We start from the raw sequence: 21,591 nt of genomic DNA, 5'->3' as shown, positions 1-21,591 counted from the left end.
CCATCCCACTCGGTTCATCTCGCGGATGCTGCGACCGAGCTCCTGTGTGCGCGGGCTCTCGCAGTGGCTCAACCCCTCCTCCTCCTCCTCCTCCTCCAAAGATGTCGCATGAGCTTCTCCTCTCACCGCGGCGTCTCTTTTCTTTTCTTTTTCTCCCAGTGCCCTTAACAGTTAACCTAATTCTGTCAAATTAGCAGCTCTCACCGCCGGGAGCAGCTAGCCCTCGTCTCGGAGCACGGACTGCCCCCCTCCCTACAACGGAGGTGTTTAAACCCTCAACCCGGCGCATCCTCTCTCTCTCTCCGTCTCTCTCTCTCTGACTCTCTCTCTCCTCAATCGCCGCAGAACTCCGCCGACCAACCGTCAGGTGACCGCGCGGAGCGGAATATTCATCAGCACCGTCGTCGTCTTTCATCCCTCCACTCCTTCGGACTCCAGGCAACCGGAGCTGCCGCAGCCCCGGTCCCTCTTGTATACTCTCATCCGGTCTGGGACATTCTCCGCTCCACGCACACGCAGATTAACGGGGATTCTGCCTCCCCGCCCGCGCGCTGATGCTGATGTCCTTGAGCTCGGCCTGCACGGTGAGTCGGTGAGTCCGTGCGTGCCCGCGTGCGTGACTGATATTTACCCCGGGCGCACGAGCGCCGTTTTTATTAGGGAAGATGTGTTGCTCGCTCTGATTCATTAATAGCATGTAGCATGGATGTTTGTAAGGGACTTGAAGAATGTGAAACAGGGCCTAATGTGGCAATTCTCCCCACAGGCCTTACACAGCTGTAATAATAGCATATACAGTAGGGCATACCATAATTCCCTGGCAAACAGCGCTATGGCATGAGTATGTGTGTATGCGTGTGCGCGCGTGTACGCGTGAATGTGCTTGTGTGAAGCTAATGATACATATCCATCCATCCATCCATCCATCCATCCATCTGTGTCCGGTGTCAGTTGGTGAAGGACTGCCGCTTGCCTCTTGCTTTTCCCGGGCGCTAGCAGCCTATGTACCAGGCTATAAGCTATTGGGTATCAATTGCGTTGTTTGTCTCGGTTACGGCACGTCGCACCTGCAGCGCTCAGCTGCGGGGGTGTCGATTTGATCTGCTAATGATCTCTGGCCGGAGGGACCTTCATATAAGTCGTCCTGTTCAGGGTCGGTTTGAGTTGGGTAGAGTGGGCCGGGCCGGTAACCTTGCGGAGGGACATAGGGTAGGCATGTGGCGCACCATGGGCTACACTCTCTCTCCCCCTTGCATTTTTAGTAGGCCTACAGTGTAGTTTCTCGGCATTAATCAGGACCTCCTCTTGTTGCCATATATGTGTTGAGGATGAGGATGAGCAGAGGGATGAAGCTCAGGCACGTCTGAAGGTGACCAGGAAAGGTCGTTTTGTGTGGGAAGCACACTGTTTCATGGGGCCATTCCTGCACAGTCTTGCTGGCAATTGCAAGTATTAAGTGTGTGTGTGTGTGTGTGTGTGGAGCTTTGGGTGGAGGTGGATAGAGGCTCATGTGGGACGGACATGGGACACTGAGTGTGTGCCTATGCATGTGTGAGATGCAAAAGAGATGGATACACATCAGTGGACATTGATCAGTCTCAAGTAGTACTTTCTTTTTCTTTCTGTCTTTCCTAGTCCAACCGCATGCCCCTCCCTTTGTCAAACCATCACCATCATCATCCTCGTCATCACCAGCATCATCCAGTTGCTTTAATGTGCTCTACAGTAATGCAGATGTCTGTGCCCTGTTGGCTCCACACTTCTAAGTGTGCTATTCCCGCTGGGCATTACAGAAGTGTGTGACTGGCGCCAAGCCAGCGACGGCAGGCAGCAGCCCAGATACAAGGGCCCCGCCAGAGGTGACCCTTCAGATGCCTGTCAGAAAGTAGGACTGCAGGTGCACAGGTGGACCGCAGACTAGCCAGTGTAGACGGGGAGACGAAATACTGACAAGCTCGCACACACACACAGAGCAGTAATGTGAACAGTCACTTATGATGACAATTGTGTGCTCAAGAAGTACAGATGAGTGCACACATACTTGTTAAGTCACATGTGCTCAAGTGTGTGTGGATGTAGCTTGGGTTGCCCCATCCAGCACACACATACACACACAGAGTCACAAAGCATACGAGGCCCTGCTGGCCTAGAATCAAATCCCGCAAGGACCTTCTCTACCGTGTGTTCCTCACTCTGTCACCTCTTCAACTTTCTTGCTTCTGTGATAAAGAGAAATACCCAAGGGAAAAGAGCGGGCCACTTTCTCTTAAGAAAAAAAAAAACAAAACAAAAATACAATCAAATTGCTCTGACCCCCTGAGGGATGGTGTGTGGAGAGGCAGGGCTAGCATTCAGGATAAATGGGCTGGCCGCTGAGGATTGTGGTGACCTTTTGTCTGACTCTTTTCATGTTCAAACACATTTTCAGTCAGCACAGCCCCCCTCTCCCTCTGTCTTACTTTCATTTTGAAAGCACTGTGGTGTATGATACATTTGTGTGTGTGTCATGTCAATGATCATACAAGTGATGTCTCTGGGCATGAGTGTAAGTGTCTTTTGTGGACTGTACATTTGAGATGCTTGTATCCTGTGGCTAAAGTGGACTGTATTCATCTCTCTGTGTGTGTGTGTGTGTGTGTGTGTGTGTGTATGTAAGAGTTAGAGAGGCATGACAAACTGAGTAACAAAGTGTTTGTTTTTTTCTTCAAATTATGTAATGCAGGCTCACATGTACACTGTACACATCAAAGCTCAGAGACAAACAGAAAGACACGGTCAGAGTTAGTTGCAGTAGTTGGGAGGCTGAAGAGAAGAGCTTTTTTCTTGCGTGAGCGTTATAAAATCAGACAGAATCAGTGAGTAAGAGACTGGGCTGGGAAGAAAATGCACGACTGGCTGAGTAAATAAATGATTGCAGTAGCAGGAAGCAGATAGACAGGGATAGTGACAAAATGAGGGAGTCAGGAGAGAGGAAAAAAGAGGATGGTAAAATAATAAGCAACGAGACACCACAAAACAAGATGTAAAAAAACAGACGGTAAACCCATATAGATAGAATAGATAGATAGATAGATAGATAGATAGATGGGAGAGCAGGCAAATAAGAAAAGATGGAGAGCGAGAGGAAGCTTCAAAGGCAGAGCAGAGTGACTCAGTCATAAACTAACACTCTCAGTCAGGGTAGAGGCATGGCAGGGCAGAGAGGGAAAAGGGAGGGAGAAGATGCAAGAGGCAGAGGGAGCTGAGGGAGAGTGAAGCAGGGAGAGGAGGGAGGAGAAAAGGAATTAATGATGAGATTCAGTTCTTTCAGTTTTTTTTATGCTCATCCTAATGTAAAATACCCCGATAGGGCAATCAGAAATATGTTGTGTTATGTGTGATGCTGAGCAGATTTAGTTACAGGCAGCACAAAGTGCTTATGTGGGATGAAGCTTCGTCTCACTCAGTGTGGCTGAAGTTGCTGTTCTACTAGGTTTGACTGAACGCTATCAGTGTCAGATTTAGTTTCAATTAAATCAGTTCCAGAGATGGGTTGGAATGTTAATTCAGTGATTAGGAAATTGTTTTTCAGGGGATTCAACAAGAGCAGCTCACTTCAGGAAATTTCCCTCTTTCAGATCTCGCAAGCTTTTTATAACTAAACAAGTCAAACATTAATCACACCTACAAGGGATGTAGATGAGTCCAGGGCCAGGCACGGTTTGTGATGGAGTGACCGAATATACCTGGTTTGAAGTAACATTGCATGGCTTAAACTAAAGGAGCATGATGGTGATGATATTGATCACAGATGACTGGTATTGTTTTCACCTAGTGTGTGTATGCAATCATCACGAAACTTTACAGGTGTGTAGTTGAAATAAAAAAGAAGTCGAGCCCCCCCCCCCAGAGTCACAGATTGCTGCATCATCATTGGACTGATCCCAGCACAAGACGGTTTTTTTTATAATCTGTATGAATTTTGGTTCATTACTTAAATGTACTTTAAAACATACAAACAGTGCATGAGAACAGCTTGCTGGAAACACTCACTAGAGCACCAAATGTTCTACAGCTGACAAAAACTACAGTACCCACCTCTTTAAGGAATTACTGATCCTTTTTAAAAGTGAATCTATATATTTGTAAGGTGTTCTTAGAGATTTAAATCTTGACTAGGAACCAGTGGGCTTGGAGCTGAGAGCCACAGACAGGGTAGAGAAGTATGAAAGAACAGAGAGACAAGCCATCACGTTACTGGTTTTGGTCTTTTCATGGGCTTTCTTGACGAGAAACAGAATAATGCCATTCTGTAGGCAAGGTGTTGGTGTTATGATATTCAGTATAGTTAGTATCAGATGAAAATGTTATGGCCTTTCAGGAGATTGTTTGATAAAAACAGGTCTGGTGATGCAGTGATGCAGACCTCAATCTAAGACTTGATTTGGACTCCACTGTCCATTTGGGAACACTAAAAGCTGCTATAATCTGTGCTTTTAATTACTAATGGGTGAAATGACCAGACTGCTGCTGAAGTGTAAATAAACTTGTAGCGATAAACCAAGAGGTATCACCAACTCTACAGCACCTTTGACCTCCCAACAACCCAAATGTACGCTACCTACCCATCACTAAACAACAGACAAAGTTAGCAACTAGCTGGAGAACACAGCATTTAGCAGCTAGGGAAATAAGTTTTTTTTTTTTCTCAGGAGCTGGTGTATTGAATTGTGGCTAAAATAACGTTAATGTTACTCAATACCAACTGAAGGTATAAATGCCACTGTTGGCTAACATGTTAGCCATATCAACTTTATTTTTAAGTAATAATATGTGCATGTGTTTACAGCTCGATATCCTGCCTGAAAGTAGCCAAAAAAAAATAAATGGAGGCTTAAACATTGCATGAAGTGAGACAGAGGTGTTTACATAGCTTCATGTGTGGAAAAACCTTGCAAAGGTTAAAATGTTCCGCATACATTCTTACAACATTCTGAATATTACTATAGCAGCAAACAACTAAGCTATTTGCTATGTAAAGATAATGTGGAGTAATGGCGTTCTGATTCTAGAATGAAGTCACAATCTCTCTTGTGTGTGTTGTAATTCAAGCTTCTCTGTTCTTTGTTGCTGTAGACAGTCATTTACATGTACATGATAGTGGATGTGATTTTTTTTGTTTGTGTGTCCCACTGGCTAGCTAACTGCCACCACTCCGCACTGTGACGGCGTCGCTTTGAAAGTGTGACACCCACCCTCTGGTTCACCCCGGTTAGCTCCGTCAGCACATTATTGCCATTATTAGTATTGTTTGCCTTTTTAGCACCATTAGCTGCTAGCACCATTAGCTGCTAGCCACCTGCTCAGCCACCTCCATGTTGAGAGCCATGTGTTGACAATGCTGACTCAGACTCTGAATCATAGATATGCTCGGAATATCACATACAGCTCCTTTGGGTGTACTTACAGGACTATGATCATACTAATAATGGTCTTATGTTTATGATGAATCAATTGTAGTATGTTTGTACTGATGTATTGATGGTAGCTACTGCATCAAAAGTACAAGTTTGACAACTGAATCCAGTCAGAGTGTAATGATAGTGGGTGAGATCAAGACAACAGGGTGGTAATGTTTTATCTCTCCCTTGCTCTCTCTTAGGTCCTGGAGGGGCAGCAGTAGCTACCTCTGAACTGGATCCACTTCCTGTCTCTGATTTATCAGCCGCCTTTGCCTTGCTCGCCCCTCTCTCCATCCGTCCATCATCCCTCCATCCCCGTCTGTAAGCCTGTCAGCCCGTCCGTCCGTCTGTCCATGGACTGGCCGTGACCCTGGAGGGAGGGGGACAGAAACGAGGAAAGAGCGGAGTCGCAGAGGAGACGAAGGAAAAGAAAGCTGGATTCATTCAGACATCACACTTCTGAAGTGCCCCTGCTTGCCGTCCTTGATCCCCCTCACCCTCCTCCTCCTGCTATGGAGAATTAAAGGAGCAGTGGGAGGCTAGGCCAAGATAGTGAGGAGAAAAAAAAAAAAAAACAACCAACGCCCCTTGATTGCTCTTAAATGAAATTAAAAAAGGGTTTAAGTGTATCATTATAATTACACATTTTTATAAGTGGGAAATCAAGATCCAACCAAGATTCTGACTGTTGAGCACATGAACAGCCCTCCACCAACCAAACGAAAGGGGAACTGAGTTGAGGACAGACTGCAGAGAGAAGGGAGGACCAAAACAGAAAAAAACCTTACTGACATGTCAACAACAGCCACTATGGGAGAAATGGCAAACAGCGCAGTGGAGTTTTATCCCAAAGGGACACGAGGCGGAGGAGGAAGGGCAGATGGCAGCCATGCAGGGGGAGACTTTGGGGTCACAGTGACAGAGCTCAGGGAGTTGATGGAGCTCCGAGGGAATGATGCCCTACAGAAGATCCAGGACAGCTATGGAGACACAGAAGGGCTCTGCCAGAGACTACAGTCCAGCACCACTGATGGTGAGTGGGCATGATTGGACGAATGGATGAATAGTTAAAAAAGTAGATCAGTGGATGGATGAATAATGGAGGAGTAGATTAGAGTGCATGTATGAATAGACTGATGGAATGGATGTTTGGGTGAATGAGTAGTAGACACATGAATGGGTGAATAGATGGCTTTGTGGATGGATTTGTGGAGTGGTTGAATGGAGATGGGCTAACAGTAAGATAAAATGCTACACTGAGATAAACTGAAAGAAAAAGTGAAAGGATGGACGGCATTGTATTATTTGGTGGAGTCACATTGGTGTTAGTCTCGCCACCAGACAATCAGAGATCTCCGCCTTCTGATAGTCTGGGGACACTCCTTTCTAAAGTGTGTTTAACACACCGGCGAAAACGGCCGGCAACAAAGCAACGCCTCTTGCATTTTTGAAAAGGACACGCCTACTCGGAAATGTGCGCTCTCCCTTTTTTCGTCCGCAAGGAAACAAACACACAGAGAGCTTGAAAATGGATGCCGAGAGATTTAACTCCGTTTTATCAAACGTGTGCTCATCCGTGAAGAAAATATTTTTTTCCAGCGGATGTCTTAGTTACAACATGTCTGAGCTAACTGGAGTAGTTTCATGTCATATCCGACAACAGGAGGCTTTTAACAGATGACGTCCAGATGTTAGCTTTGCTGCTAGTGTTAGCTGTGCCTGTCAGCGGCAGCCACTGATGCTTTCTAGACATCGTGATTTCCCAAAACTGAATAAATACCACACATAGCAACACAAAACTGCTTTGCTAGCTCAATCATGTTGTAACTAAGATATCCGCTGGAAAAGATATTTTTTTTCACGGACCGTTTAATGAGTTATTACCTATTACAGACACCGCTAACAGCTAACAGGGCTAACAGCTAACGGTTAGCCCAGCTAAACGTGCACACAGAAATAGTAATGTTTGTTCAATCATTGTGTTTATAGACTTTACAAACATCGGATTAGTCTAAACGGTGATACAGTGATGTGAAAAATGTGATACATAGGCTATACATATAGCTAAAAGCTCTGCTGGTTTTCTACCCGGACTATAGAGGGAATTGCCTTGTTGTTTACAAGGCGATTCCCTCTATAGTCCTGCCGGAGGGATGAGTCATGGCCTTGTAAAAGATTATGTTTGTTTCTTTTAGTTGGCGAGAATGTGTCGCCCCAAACGCGACAAACATCCACTAACTTTGATGGACTTTTCTGCGAGCACGGATGAGCCATTTTGTACCGCTACACATGTTTCTAGTGGGACTATGTTTACAAGCACAAGAGTTCAGCGAGCCACCGAAGGACCGCCCTGCAGATTTACTATTGGTTCTGCAACGTAGGGAGTTTTTTTAAACTCTGAAATTGTATCCGCCCATCTAAACACAAAATCAGGGAGAAAGTCATCAGTCTTTAGTGAAGCAAAGCGTCTAAAGACTGACTTGGTGAGTCTACATTGGTGTTGCTGCAAACTGTGTCCAAATCATGATCGTTTGGCTCAAATAAATGAAACAGATTACAAGCCATCAATCATTCAATGACAACATCAAATTTTGTTAAAACACTACCATAATAACACAATGTTTTGATCACAAAAATTTCCAAGACAGCATTAATTTTATTTTACTTGTGCATTATTACTATGCAAGTAGACTGAATTTACCAATTTCACTGCAGCGCAATGCACCTCAGACTGAATGATGCAGAATAAAATGAAAGCTCTTTCATCAAACAGTAAAAACACATTTTATTCATGGAGTGTAATCCTGGCTGGAATGGATTCCTGGATGAATTGATTGGTGAATGGATGATGGGATTATAATGGATGCATGGATGGAAAGCTGATAAAGTAAATCCATAAATGGATGAATGGAATAAAAGTGTGAATCTCGAAAAGCACACCTGCAGGGTCTGTAAATATGAGTCCATGGCCCTGCAACTATATTCATTATTCTTTCAATTAATCAATTAATCTGAAATATATAATTTTGATTAACTTGCGATTGAAACTGAAGGAATTATTATTATTTTCTTCAATGAATTGCATTTTTGGGAGGCTTAACACCCCCCACAAAATTTTGAGGTCCCAACCCCCAAAGCTGGTTTGACCGACGTGTATGAAACTTGGTAGGCACATGTAACATCCCAAGACATATAAAAAAGCTTATTGGACCCATTTAAACCCCATCTAAACCCAGCAGGAAATCCGCCATTTGGAATTTACTGTGCAATTTTGATGCATTTTTGCCCATTTCCAGGGGTCCTAAATTAACGAACTAGTCCTAGTCATTTAATCTGATCGACTTCAAACCTTGGTCTGTCCCACTGCAAGACCTTGAAGAAGAAAATTTTTTTTTGAGGCTTGAGTTTTTGTCAGGGCGGCACGGTGGTGTGGTGGTTAGCACTCTCGCCTCACAGCAAGAGGGTTGCCGGTTCGATCCCGGGCGTGGGAGCCCTTCTGTGCGGAGTTTGCATGTTCTCCCCGTGTCAGCGTGGGTTCTCTCCGGGCACTCCGGCTTCCTCCCACAGTCCAAAGACATGCAGATTGGGGACTAGGTTAATTGGTAACTCTAAATTGTCCATAGGTGTGAATGTGAGCGTGAATGGTTGTTTGTCTGTATGTGTCAGCCCTGCGATAGTCTGGTGACCTGTCCAGGGTGTACCCTGCCTCTCGCCCGATGTAGCTGGGATAGGCTCCAGCCCCCCCGCGACCCTCAAGAGGATGAAACGGTTAGAAGATGAATGAATGAATGAGTTTTTGTCAAACCATGTGACCGTGGCAAGGCGTCAAACTTAGCTGTACCGCCACAAAACAGGATGTAGTTTATAACTCCAGCATACATGGTTCAATCTTCCCCAAATTTCGCAGGATTGATGACAGTCCTGCCCTGAACACATCTACATGTCAATAATTAGTGATAGTTATAGCGCCCCCTACTGGTAACAGGAAATAACATGTTTTATACTTTGATGTACATCTCCTACAAAGTTGACCAGATCCACCTCAAACTCTCTTAAAAAAGCCATAAGACCTTGATGATGCTTTATTGCAGAAACTGTGAGTTTTCATCAAACGGCGTTGCCATGAGAACAGGGCGAAGGTCTATGTTTCCCCAGAACACAGCAATTTCCATTAACTTAAGTGTACTTCCTTCAATCTGCCTGAAACTTCACACGCTCCTCTATAGTCTAGGCCTGGACACATGATATGAGTTTTGTCAATGGGCGTGGCTAAATTGCTTGGCCACGCCCTTTAAAGTTAGGCCCCTGCAGCATGTTTCACCAACATGCACGAAAATTGGTACACATGTGAATCATGCCCAGATGCACAAAAAAGTCTCTTGGAACCATTGCCTTAACCCAACAGAAAGTTGGCCATTTTGAGTTCTGTGGTCATTTTTAGTGTTTCCCACGTGTTGTATTTTAACAAATTTGTCCTACAGATTTAATTAGATTGGCTTCAAACTTGGGTTGTGTGAGCTTGACTACGTTGTGATCAGAAGTTATTACAAGATCTTCTTCATGACATGCCCGCTGCGGAGTGTTAAATTAAGATGTCTCGCCATGAAACATGAAATTGCTATAACTTTGGAGTAAATGGTCTGATCTCCACCAAACTTCACATGATTCATAATAGTCTCACCCTGAACACATCGATATGACCATATTCCATGATGGTCATAGCGCCACCTAGTGGCGACAGGAGGTACGTCTTATCAGACACTTATCTTTTGATTCACCTGAAATTTAAATGCTGTGGTTTATATTTGACGCACAAAGACGTATTCATATCATTAGTGTATTCTTCATCGCCCTGTAGTGGAAAAAAGAAATGGTACAAGATGTGAAATTGGCCATTCTAGCACCCACACTTTATGAAGGATGTGCCATCTCACTCCTGTGTGCAGGGTCTGACTTTGACATAAATGAACTGCCATGTCAACTGTCATCCTGCCAGTACCCCTGAGTTGCGCAAAGGTACAAGGGCCTGTTCATCAGCTTTAATATTCACAATTATGTTTTCTTGGGTGTGTAATCACCTGAAATGAAGAATTGTTGTGGTTTTGTTAGCTGTTTATATCTAGAGTTGTTCTGATACTGATATCAGTATTAGAACAGCCTCCAATACAATCTAATATGCTGGATCAGGTATCAGCCAGTACACGGGAGTATGCACCAATCCTGTAACAGGTAATTTATAAATAAACTAAAATGGCAAAAACAGTAGCTTGCACAGCAAGTTGTGCGGAGTAGCCAAAGGCAACTGCTGTTTTAGAGCGGTGAAGAAGAATTTATATCCATTGAATAGTGTAACATTAGCCACAAAATGTAAAAAAAAAATGGCAATATTTTACATTGGATAAAAGAAAGTTCTTTGCCACTCATTCTCTCTACATGTATTTGGTTCTTTTTACACAGGTTTTAACCTGAGCCATGCCATACAACAATCATAGTGATCATTTCACATCCATACAAAGTTAGTGTAGGGCTGGATTTTTTTTTTTACTTTTCTTTTCTTTAATGCAATGGTACCAGATCAGTACCTGGTATTGGCCTATATGCAAGTTAAGTATCACGGTTGGTATCAGGGAGGAAATACATGGTATTCGAACATCTCTTTTTACATCTACATACAGAGTCACCATGTTGTTCACAGTAGCCCAGAACGGACAATCCCAAACACTGGCTCTAGATAGGACTATTGGTTGTTTCACATATTGGTGTCTGCATGGTATCTAGCAGTGAGGTTGCAGTTCTGCAACCTCACTGCTAGATACCACTAAATCCTACGCCATGGACCTGTAATGACAAATAAAGAATACTAACTCTGGTTGAAATGATACATTAATCTGGATTGATATAGTGATACAGTGCTAGTGGTCTAGTGCCAGGCAGGCAATGGCAAGCAGTTAGGGAAAGATACGAGGAGGGTGTTTACTGATATTGTCTTATAATGATTGCAGGCCTCTGAATTGAATCAAATCATACATGGCAGACTTTGTGATGTCAGCTAGAGGTTGACCGATGTTAGATTTTTGAGGGCTGATATAAGGACTATAGTTTGGAACTGGAGAGAGCAAATAGCTGACTAATTGTCTGGTAAAAAAAAAAAAAAATCAAAGGTAATTTCAAACAAGATGCTTTAAAGTGGAGTCATTTTGGATACTTAAAATACTCAAAATACTTTCTCAATGATTCATGAAAAATAACACAATGTCAGCAGCATTTACTCAGTGATGGACTTCTGTTCTAGCGCTAATAACCCCGAAATCTCTGATGCTGTCCAGGCATAAAGTGTTTTTAAATACATGTTAAGATGAAGAGTAAAACACTAAGACACAGTCACACAGCAGAAGGGAGCTGCTCTCTCTGGAGCCGTAGCCACTGAAGAAGCTCAATTTTGCTCCAATTTACACAACCCTCCTCTCTTCAGCTCCTCTCGTTGATGTAAGTTACATTCCTGCGAGACTGGAGGAGGCTGCGCAGCCATCGGCTTTTATCTGAGGCAACTTCTGCTGAAAACAGTAGTTTGTAAGACATCCTATTGGTGCTGATTAATTGACTGATAAATTGGTTGACCTCTAGTATCAGCAAATATTAAATCATTGTACAAAGAATTGATATCGTAACGTGATTAAACTTGTGATTTACACTCCTACTAATAAAGATAAAGATAAAGATCTTTGGATTTAAAATGGTTGATAGGACAAAATAAGCAACCTGAAGACTTTATTTCACAATTCTCGGACAATTTGTAGAACATTAATTGTAAAAGTTAATAATAGATTAATCTGTAATTAGAATAATTGTTAGTTGGGGCTCTAATAATATCTAACTTTTATTTGTCAAACTGTTATATGGCGGATGATCTCGTCCTCTGCTTTGAGGGTAAGGAGCTTCTGAGTCTCATTGTTTTCCCAGTCTTCTTTGAGTTAGCCACTAACTGCTATAAGCTACTTATTAAATCTATGCGGTGGGTCGTACATATAGCATGACGTCAGAACATCACACCCGCCCTGCCAGCTGTCCTATTTATACAGATGTCATTTTGGCGTTGTTGCTATCGCTCGAGGCGGATTAAATGACACCACTTTGTTCCTTCAGTTCTGTGATTGTACCTTATATACAGCACGGCAAGGGGGCATAATGGCGTGATATTTCCACCTTAAACAGGCAGTGTAAAATGGGCTATTGTCTCTCTCACACACAAACACACACAAAAGTTGATATGATTATGCCAGTCAAATAGCCTATTTTTGATTTGTGAAGGTAAAATTTGGGTTTTTGTGTCTTTTGTACATGCATGCGCCCACTTGGGTGTTCTTACAGGGGTGTGGTACCACACTACACCCACTCCTTCAACTAGTTTGTAACCTAGCAACACAACAGCAGAGAGAAGTTGGCTGGGAAAGTCAGCAAGAGAGAGAAAGATGACTGAGAACTGTGAGATGGTGAGGAACAGAGGGGGGAATGGAGGGAGAGGAGTGTGTGTTCAAGTGTAAGCAAAGAATATGAGTGTTTGTGTGTGTGTGTGTGTGTGTGTGTGTGTGAGAGAGAGAGAGAGAGAGAGAGAGAGAGAGAGAGAGAGAGAAATGGAGAAAAAGTGAGAGAGTTGGTGGGTGTTAAGTTACAGTAAGTCTGTGTTGAGTGTTGCTAATTTGATACTGTGAGCTGGTCAGAAATCAGTGCAGCAGGTTCCAACAAACCCAGCATACACACAGAGTCATGTATCTGCAGTTGTCCCTACAAAGTACAGTTGGCACAAACACACACACACACACACACACACACACACACACACACACACACACTGCCCTCCTTACACTCAGGCAGGCTTCTTTTACACTGTGCTAACTTTCACAAATTAATAATTGTCTTGCGCGACAAACCAGCCAAAGTGCAAACACAGATAAGGAACGATGTTTCCCACCTTGGAGAAGTCTAATGTCATTACTGAAAACTGATCATTCTGAACTCAAAGCTCAAGATATTTTCTGCTCCAGATCTGAGGCGTTTGAGAGTACAACAAAAACTCCTGCTGTCTCCTTTTACAATCAAACTGATGATCACAGAGGAGGAACATGAATCAGCAGATCAGATAGATTGATGGGAAAATGTGTGTATTTACAGTTGAGAAAAACTTATGTCCACAGAAATGCATATCTTGCAGCGGTTCTACACAAATAGATAAAACACACACACACCGGGGTTAATATACCTCACGTGTAGACATTATTATGCAGTTCATGCTGAGCGTCATTTGTAAAACAATACATAGAGCAGAGTGGGGGTTAAACCAATATAGAATGGGATCTCTCTCTCTCTTTCTCTCTCTTGCTCTCATAAACACACACACACACACACACACACACACACACACACACACACACACAGATATGGTTACCCCAGGACTGCGGTATGAGACCATTATATCCACATTGAAGAGACAGAAAAGATGTGGAGGAGAAATGAGGAAAAAGAGAAAGAGGGAGTGAGAGAAGGAGTGTGTGTTTGTGTATATGTGGTGTGTGTGTGTGTGTGTGTGTGTGTGTGTGTGTGTATGGGGGGATGATGAGTGAAAGCTAGAACAGCTTGCCGCATTGTCAAGGACACATCAAGGAGAGATTGAGAGAGGGAGAAAAAGAGAGGAGGAGGAGGAGAGCCAACAGGAGAGGCTATGGAAGAGGATGAGGAGGAAGGGAAGAACGACGGGATCGACGATAGATGGAGGGAGGGAGGGATGGACTAATGGAGGGAGGATACAGCTCACTACGATTACTCAGCATAAGGTCACCTGTTTTCTCTCTCTCTCTCTCTCTCTCTCTCTCTCTCTCTCTCTCTCTTTCTCTCTGTCTCTCTCTGCCTCGCCTTGGCCTGAACCCTGTTGAGCGTCATATTGCTACACAACTCTTCGGCAACCCTGGGAGCTACATATGACTCCCTGCAGCAAGCACATTGGACCAGAATGTCTCCCAACACACACACACACACACACACACACACACACACACACACTTACACAGAGGCAAACGGAAGCAAAGATAGTCACCAATCTTGGCCAACCGCAGTATACAAATTGCTGTTCCCCCCACCCTAACAGCCAATCAAAAAAAAAAAAAAAAAGGCTCCGCTCCAAACCTAGCACACTGGGGGAGTGACATCACCTGTTGCTGGGCAGAAACCTGTTAGAGACAGGAAGCCCTGGACCTGATATCGTGGTCACCATGGAAACTGAATTACTTAGGGGTGAGGTTGAAGGGGAGAGGATGGTGAGGATGGAGATGTTGCAGTGAGGTTGGAGATGGGAGAGACAGAGTTTGGAGGGAGGAAAGTAAACTTGGAGTTAGCAGCCATAAGTCATTGATTCTATTGTGATTTCTGTGTTTTACACTGTTTTACTGGATAGAGGAAGTTTGTCAAGGAGGTTTTGGCCTTTTTGGTGTGATTTTGTGCTGATTGTGCATGAGTGTAGTAGTGTGTAATGAGTGTCTAATGTCTTTGTGTTTCCTAGTGATAAATTACTACCTGCTAAACATGCCATATGGAATTTTATCTAGCTACACTTTGGATGACAGTGAACCTGGAACCATTCAAATGGTCACTGATTTAAAGAAACTTTTTTATTTAAAATAGCATAAAAGACACTCATACAACAATTAGTTCTGGCCAAGTAATTTGATTGGACAACAGGAATTCTATGAGTGCTGTTATAAATGCAACATCACCAGGACTTTTCACTATGCAACGTATCCTCATACGTATCCTCATAGTCCTGTCAGTGCATTGGTCTTGGGATTGCAGCCTTCTGGATTATGTGGGTTATACATGAATTACTGGCTCATGATTGCGTGGTTTTTGTATGAATTATGGTGCAGTACTTTTCATAGGTATATGTCAAACAGTGCATGAGAACAGCCTGCTTTACAGGTGTTCTAAATTACATTAATTACATTAACTGTTAATTGGTAGTTTGTTGTTGTAACAAACTATGTGCTGTAAAGATGGAGATATTTCCACAAAACAACATCTGAATTAAATTACTAAAACTAGTAAATATCACACTCGAGATGGTGCTGTACTGAATATCAGCAAGGCTATTCAGTACAACAGCTTGACCTTAAGTTAGATATTGCTTAATTGAATAGTGAATTTGCCAGTGTGTGCAGATGTGTTTTGATCACTCCTGGCATGTGAATTTCATATGAGTTTCTTTCTTGTTTTTACAGAAAAAAATTTGCTAACATCTCGGCCTGTTTTATTTACCCATCCCATTTGTCAGGTCTCAGTGGGGACCCGGCAGACCTGGAGCGTCGGTGCCAAACATACGGCCAAAACTTCATCCCCCCGAAGAAGCCCAAGACTTTCCTGGAACTTGTGTGGGAGGCCTTACAGGATGTTACACTCATCATCTTGGAGGCTGCCGCCATCATCTCCTTGGGACTCTCTTTCTACCAGCCTCCCGGAAAGGAAACCGAATGTGAGGGCAGGGACAGAGGGAGCTGGGGAGGAGGCTTGGGAGACTGTGAGAGAGAGGATGTTGGGTAGTAAGGGCAATAGAAGAGGAAAGACATAGAGAGATGAATCATCGTACATAGCATACAGTATCACCTATCACTGGTATCCAGGTTAAAGACAGGAGCTGGAGAGAGACGTGGAGGAAGCCAAGGTTGTGGAGAGAGAAGAAAGGCAGACACTTAGGAGGTGGAAAAAGAGTTTTGGCTCTTCACAGTGCAAAGGTGAGAGCTGAACTAATTGTGGGAAGGATGAATCAGAGTATCAAAACAAGCTTATGAAAATTTTGCAAAACACTGTGGCCACGAGTGGCAATTAGGTCATGAAGTTGATTTTAAAATGTAGCGAATTGGTAACACAAGTAGAAAAGAGACATAAATTTACTAAAACAAATAAAGAGCAAAATGGTATTAAATAAAGGTAGTAAGGGGACCTTGAGTTAAGATTATTTGGTCAAATTACCATTTTAAAGAATGAACTTTCATACTCAGGGGTCATAAAATCAGCAAACTGACTCAGTAATGTCAGTTAAAGAGCAGTACGCATTAAATTTTGCAAACAAAGTGTACTGAGTTGAGAAATGTGCTTTACTGCTAATGAACCTCAACTTAATTTGCCAATGTAATGATAATGCCAAATTATAAAACACATCATAACAGTAGCACAAGTAAAGAAGAGTTGTAAAGTCAGCAAAGTGATTTAGTCATGTCACTTACATTTATTCTATGCAGTGTTCATTTTAGCAGCTATATTAGATCAGGTCTAGATCTTTAGACTGAAATGCTAATTAGTTCTAGTCACATTTAGTTTTTTTCCATCCTTCATAGTTTTAGTTTAGTTTTAGTAGATGAAAAATCATTTCAAACATTTTGGTCAACTTTTAGTCATTGCTTTTAGTCAAAGTGGTTTTATTTTTGAATCAATTAAATTAGTAGGTATTGTAAATTGGAATCAAGGTGAGAGGTTGAATCAAGTGTTGCACTTTCATGTAGACAGAATTTTTTTCTACCAATAATTTGTACACATTTACAAACTTGCATTACTCCAGCAGAGTTTTTGACAGGTTTAAAGGATGATTTATGACCACACACTTACTGTCATTTAAAAAACTCAAAATGTCAAACTGTGAGACCATAAATAACTATTTTAAGACACCTAGGATTTGTTCTCTGTAAAGTCTGACTCACTGATCTCAAAAAGCAGAATCATAACTATTTCAGCCTGAATTCTTTCAAACATGTTAGCCTGGAGGCTTAAACTCATGTCCCCTCAGAGTCGCTGATTAAAACTTGACTTTCAGCTCTGTCAGATATAATGGTAGGGGAAACATTGGTGTTGGTGGGTGGGCCCTGTTCATTTCTACTACTGTTGCTCAGTGGTGCATGAAGTCAAAAATGTTGACTACCTCATATAAAATTACCTGGATAACCGGTGCTGCTTCCGCATCATTGGGCCTTTGGTGCACCAGAGACTTCTGCTGGGTGAGTCGGCTGACTCCTGGTTAAGTGCTTTGCTAACTCAAATGGAGATAAAATTATTTAATCAAATGTCATTTTCAAATTTCATAGGACCAAATGTATCAAATCCTGATAGTAAAACAAGTAATTTCAGGAGGGTTGTGACACTCAAAAAAATGTATCATTGATTCACAGATGTCTCTTTCACAATGTAAGGCAATGAGAAAAAGTCTTTTTGGGCCCAATGGCATCACGATGGACTCGGCGGTTGTGCATCTCATTGTTTGGCCTCTTTGAAAATTGGCTTCAGAGCTCAGCACTCTTCCTGAGGGCTAAGGATCAACAGATGTGAAGTCCAGTAGCTGGCAGCTACTCTCTGCTATGGTCAAGCGACTAACAAGCGCAGCTAGGTGCTAACAGCCACTGCTTCAACTAAAAAAAACTACACCAGTCCATTAAACAGCTCCACCATCCAGTGAGACACACATGGCTGTTTGTTACAGCTCACAAGTTGCAGTAAAAGCTGACACTGCTCCAGTTCAGAGGGTTTTGCAGGCTAATGAATCATCCTGAGACTGATTATTGCAACCTGTTGATGATCTGAGCTCATACTGCTTATACAGTGCGATAGCCCACCAAATTTTAGTCTCAGCTTGTCTCATCAACGAAAACAAAACATAATTTTGTCAGTTTTTATTATCAAAGATCTATTTTTAGTTTGTCTTGTCTTCATGGAAATGGTCATTCGTCATTGAGGAACATTTTTCATCACATTTTTTTGTTAACTAAAATTAACACTGATAAAATTAGCTGATTTTAGCCACCATGAGCTACTGTCATGGCAGCAAAACCTCTAAGTTTTTGGAGCTGTGTGTGCTTAATTGCTTATGAATTCAACTTTTTATTTATAAGATGAAGAATGTGTCATTGCTAAAGTTGCGTAGTCCTGTAGGTTCATGAGTAAGTTAACTTTGGAAAGTGCAGTGGGAAGAAGTTTTAGGGAGTTACACATCAAAATATCTGCAGTCTCCCTTTGAAGTGATAGAACACCTCGGTGCAGACAGACAACAGAGAGAAGAACTGAGTTTTACCAAAGCATATGATTCAGCTGGGCTGACATTGCATTCTTATGCTGAATTGCAGCTGCAATATTTGGCTCAGATGTATTCATATAAAATTTGGAAACTGGAGTACTTCCATCAACAAATCATCTACAGAGTCTTTTGTAGATGATATTAATTAATCAGGTAGACTGCTTTTTCCTTTTCATTTTTTTTTTGTTTGGGTGAATCAGAAGGATTCTATAAGCAATGACTTGATCATTTTATTAGTTTGTGCACAAAATGAAAAGCATACTTATACAATAGATGGAAACAGAAGAAACTAGAGCACTCGAAGAGTGCAGACCTCCACCAAGCAGCTTGGATTTTTCAGGTGTGTTAACCACAGTAAGAGGTCATGGTAGAGAGGAAGTGGGCTCAGTGAACAAAAGGAGAAAAAATAAATGACACTGTGGCTCTGTCTAAAACCTCATAGTACAACCTCAATAACAGCAGCACACAAACTATCGTCACATTTATTTCATTAGGCATTTGTAGTCATGCACTGTGTCATAAACCTGTTTTTGTAAATGCTAGTGAATTGTATGATGACAAACACTAACTGTAGTCAAAGGCAGCCACTAGGTATCATCCACTGCAATTTTAAACCTCAGCCATATTGATTGTTGATCATATCTAAATGTCTTACTGTGGCTATTTATTTATATTTAGATCACAGATTATCCCTTTAACTTTGCCTTCTATCTTACATTTGATATCTATGGGAAATATCGTGAACCTATCCAAACTATCTATAGAACCAGCTAGCTGGGACTTGAGGTGGATAATACAATTCAAATCAGTCGTGATATCACGTCTCTGGCTGCATACTTCACACAAAATATCTAACCGTACATCCCTCTGCTCCCCTCTCTCCAGCGTGTGGTAATGTGGTGGGGTCTGCAGAGGATGAAGGGGAGGGTGACACCGGCTGGATTGAGGGAGCTGCCATCCTCCTGTCTGTGGTGTGTGTCGTCCTGGTGACGGCATTTAATGACTGGTCCAAAGAGAAGCAGTTTCGGGGTCTACAGAGTCGGATTGAACAAGAACAGAAGTTCACTGTCGTGCGTAAAGGGAATGTCATCCAGATCCCTGTGGCTGACATGGTGGTGGGGGACATCGCCCAGGTCAAATACGGTAAGGAGGCAAACGCTTATTATTAAGACCAGCAACTTACAGACAGTTTCACTATTAATTAATCAATTTATATTTTTATCAAACTGAATTGTTAATGTTCACCCTTCATAATAATCAAAGTTATAACAAATGCCCATCACCAGCTACAAGAAGCAAAACTATATTAAAATTGTGCATTTACTCTGACTAAAAATAGTTCGGACACTGTGTAAAATCTAAATAACAACAGAATGCAATGATTTGCAAATCCTTTTTGACCTATACTAAATTAAATACAGTCCAAAGACAAGATATGTAGTGTTCAAACTCTCAAACTTTATGATTTTTTTTGAATAAATACACACTCATTCTGAATTAAATGCCTGCAACATGTCCCAAAAAGTTGGGACAGGGTCATGTTTACTCCTGTGTTACATCACCTTTTCTTTTAACAACATTCAGGAAATTTTAGTGAACTTTGAACACTAATTGTTGAACTTTTTAAAGTGAAATACTTTCACATTCTCACTTGATATATAACTTCAGTTGCTCAACAGATCGGGGTGTCAATTGCTGCATTGTGTTATTCATAATACACCAGACATGTTCAATGGTAGACAGGTCTGGACTGCAGGCAGGTCAGTCTAGTACTTGCACTCTTTAACTACGAAGCCACGCTGTTGTGACGTGCAGATTGTGTCTCATTGTTTTGCTGGAATAAGCAGGAATGTCCCTGAAAAAGATGTCATCAGGATGGCAGCATATGTTGCTCTGAAACCTGTATGTACCTTTAAGCATCATGGTGCCTTCAAAGATGTGCAAATTACCCAGGATGCAATGGGCACTAACACTCCCCCATACCATCACAGATGCTGGCTTTTTTAACTTTGAGCTGGTAACAATCTGCATGGTCCTTTTCCTCTTTAGACCGGAGGACACAACATCCATGATGGACTGGTCAGACCACCGCACACTTTTACACTTTGTGTCTGTCCATCTCAGATGAGCTTGGGCCCCAAGAAGTCGGCGGTGTTTCTAGATATTGTTGATATATGGCTTTCACTTTGCATGGCAGAGTCTTAACTTGCATTTAAAGATGCAGTGACAAACTGTGTTTACAAACAATGGTTTTTGTTCCTGAACCCACGTAGTAATATCCTTTATACAGTCATGTTGGTTTTTTGAATGCAGTGCTGTCTGAAGAGTCAGAGGTCACGGGCATTCAGTGTTGGCTTTCAGCCTTGCCCATTACTTGTAGAGATGTCTCCAGATTCTCTAAATCTTTTGATGATATTATGGATTGTTGATAGTGAAATGCCTAAAGTCCTTGCAGTTGTGCTTTGAGAAGCATTGTTTTCAAACTGTTGGACTGTTTGCCCACAGTCTCTCATAAAGTGACCATCCTTGCTTGGGAACACCTGAGCCTTTCAAGGATGCCCCTTTCATACCTATTAATGATACTATCATTTGTTACCAGTTTACCTGTGGAATGTTCCAAACAGGTGTTTTCTGAGCCTTCGACAACCTCCTAGTCTTTTGTTGCTCCTGTCCCAACATTTTTGTTACCTGTTATAGGCATCAAAATCAGAATATGTGTTTATTTTATAAAAAACAATAAAGTGAATCAGTTTCTTGTACTGTATTCCATTGAATGTAGCTCAAAAAGGGATTTGCAAATCATTGCGTCCTTGTTGTTATTTATATTTTACACAATGTCCCAATTTTTTTTTAGAATTGAGGTTGTACTAACTGGCAATAATAATTAGGAATGTAACGCTACATTGATCTGGAACAATATATAGATTCAATGATCAACAATGCAATATAATGGGTGCAAAACATTGATACATATCATTATCTTTAATATTCACCTTTATTTTGAAGTTCCAGTGGTACGTCTGTGTCACCATTTCCATCCGAGAGCAC

The 21,591-nt window shown here is 42.1% G+C and overlaps 1 protein-coding gene across 4 annotated transcripts in view; it reads left to right on the top strand.

Moving 5' to 3' along the window:
• atp2b3b (ATPase plasma membrane Ca2+ transporting 3b) overlaps nucleotides 1-21,591 on the top strand; it is a 75,795-nt gene continuing 54,204 nt past the window's right edge. For 3 of the 4 annotated variants that reach the window (XM_049581636.1, XM_049581639.1, XM_049581638.1), the window contains exons 1-4: nucleotides 1-584; nucleotides 5,642-6,474; nucleotides 15,760-15,957; nucleotides 19,429-19,686. In XM_049581636.1, the coding sequence (XP_049437593.1) occupies nucleotides 6,234-6,474; nucleotides 15,760-15,957; nucleotides 19,429-19,686 (697 nt within the window). In that variant the 5' untranslated portion in view covers nucleotides 1-584; nucleotides 5,642-6,233. Of the gene's footprint in view, nucleotides 593-5,641; nucleotides 6,475-15,759; nucleotides 15,958-19,428; nucleotides 19,687-21,591 lie in introns of all 4 variants that reach the window. The other variant, XM_049581637.1, reaches the window with a different exon arrangement.

Source organism: Epinephelus fuscoguttatus, linkage group LG7 (genome assembly GCF_011397635.1).
Source record: "Epinephelus fuscoguttatus linkage group LG7, E.fuscoguttatus.final_Chr_v1".
Classification (NCBI taxonomy): domain Eukaryota; kingdom Metazoa; phylum Chordata; class Actinopteri; order Perciformes; family Serranidae; genus Epinephelus; species Epinephelus fuscoguttatus.
The sequence above is the reverse complement of the archived record's forward strand: the minus strand, read 5'-3'. Positions and strand labels throughout refer to the sequence as shown.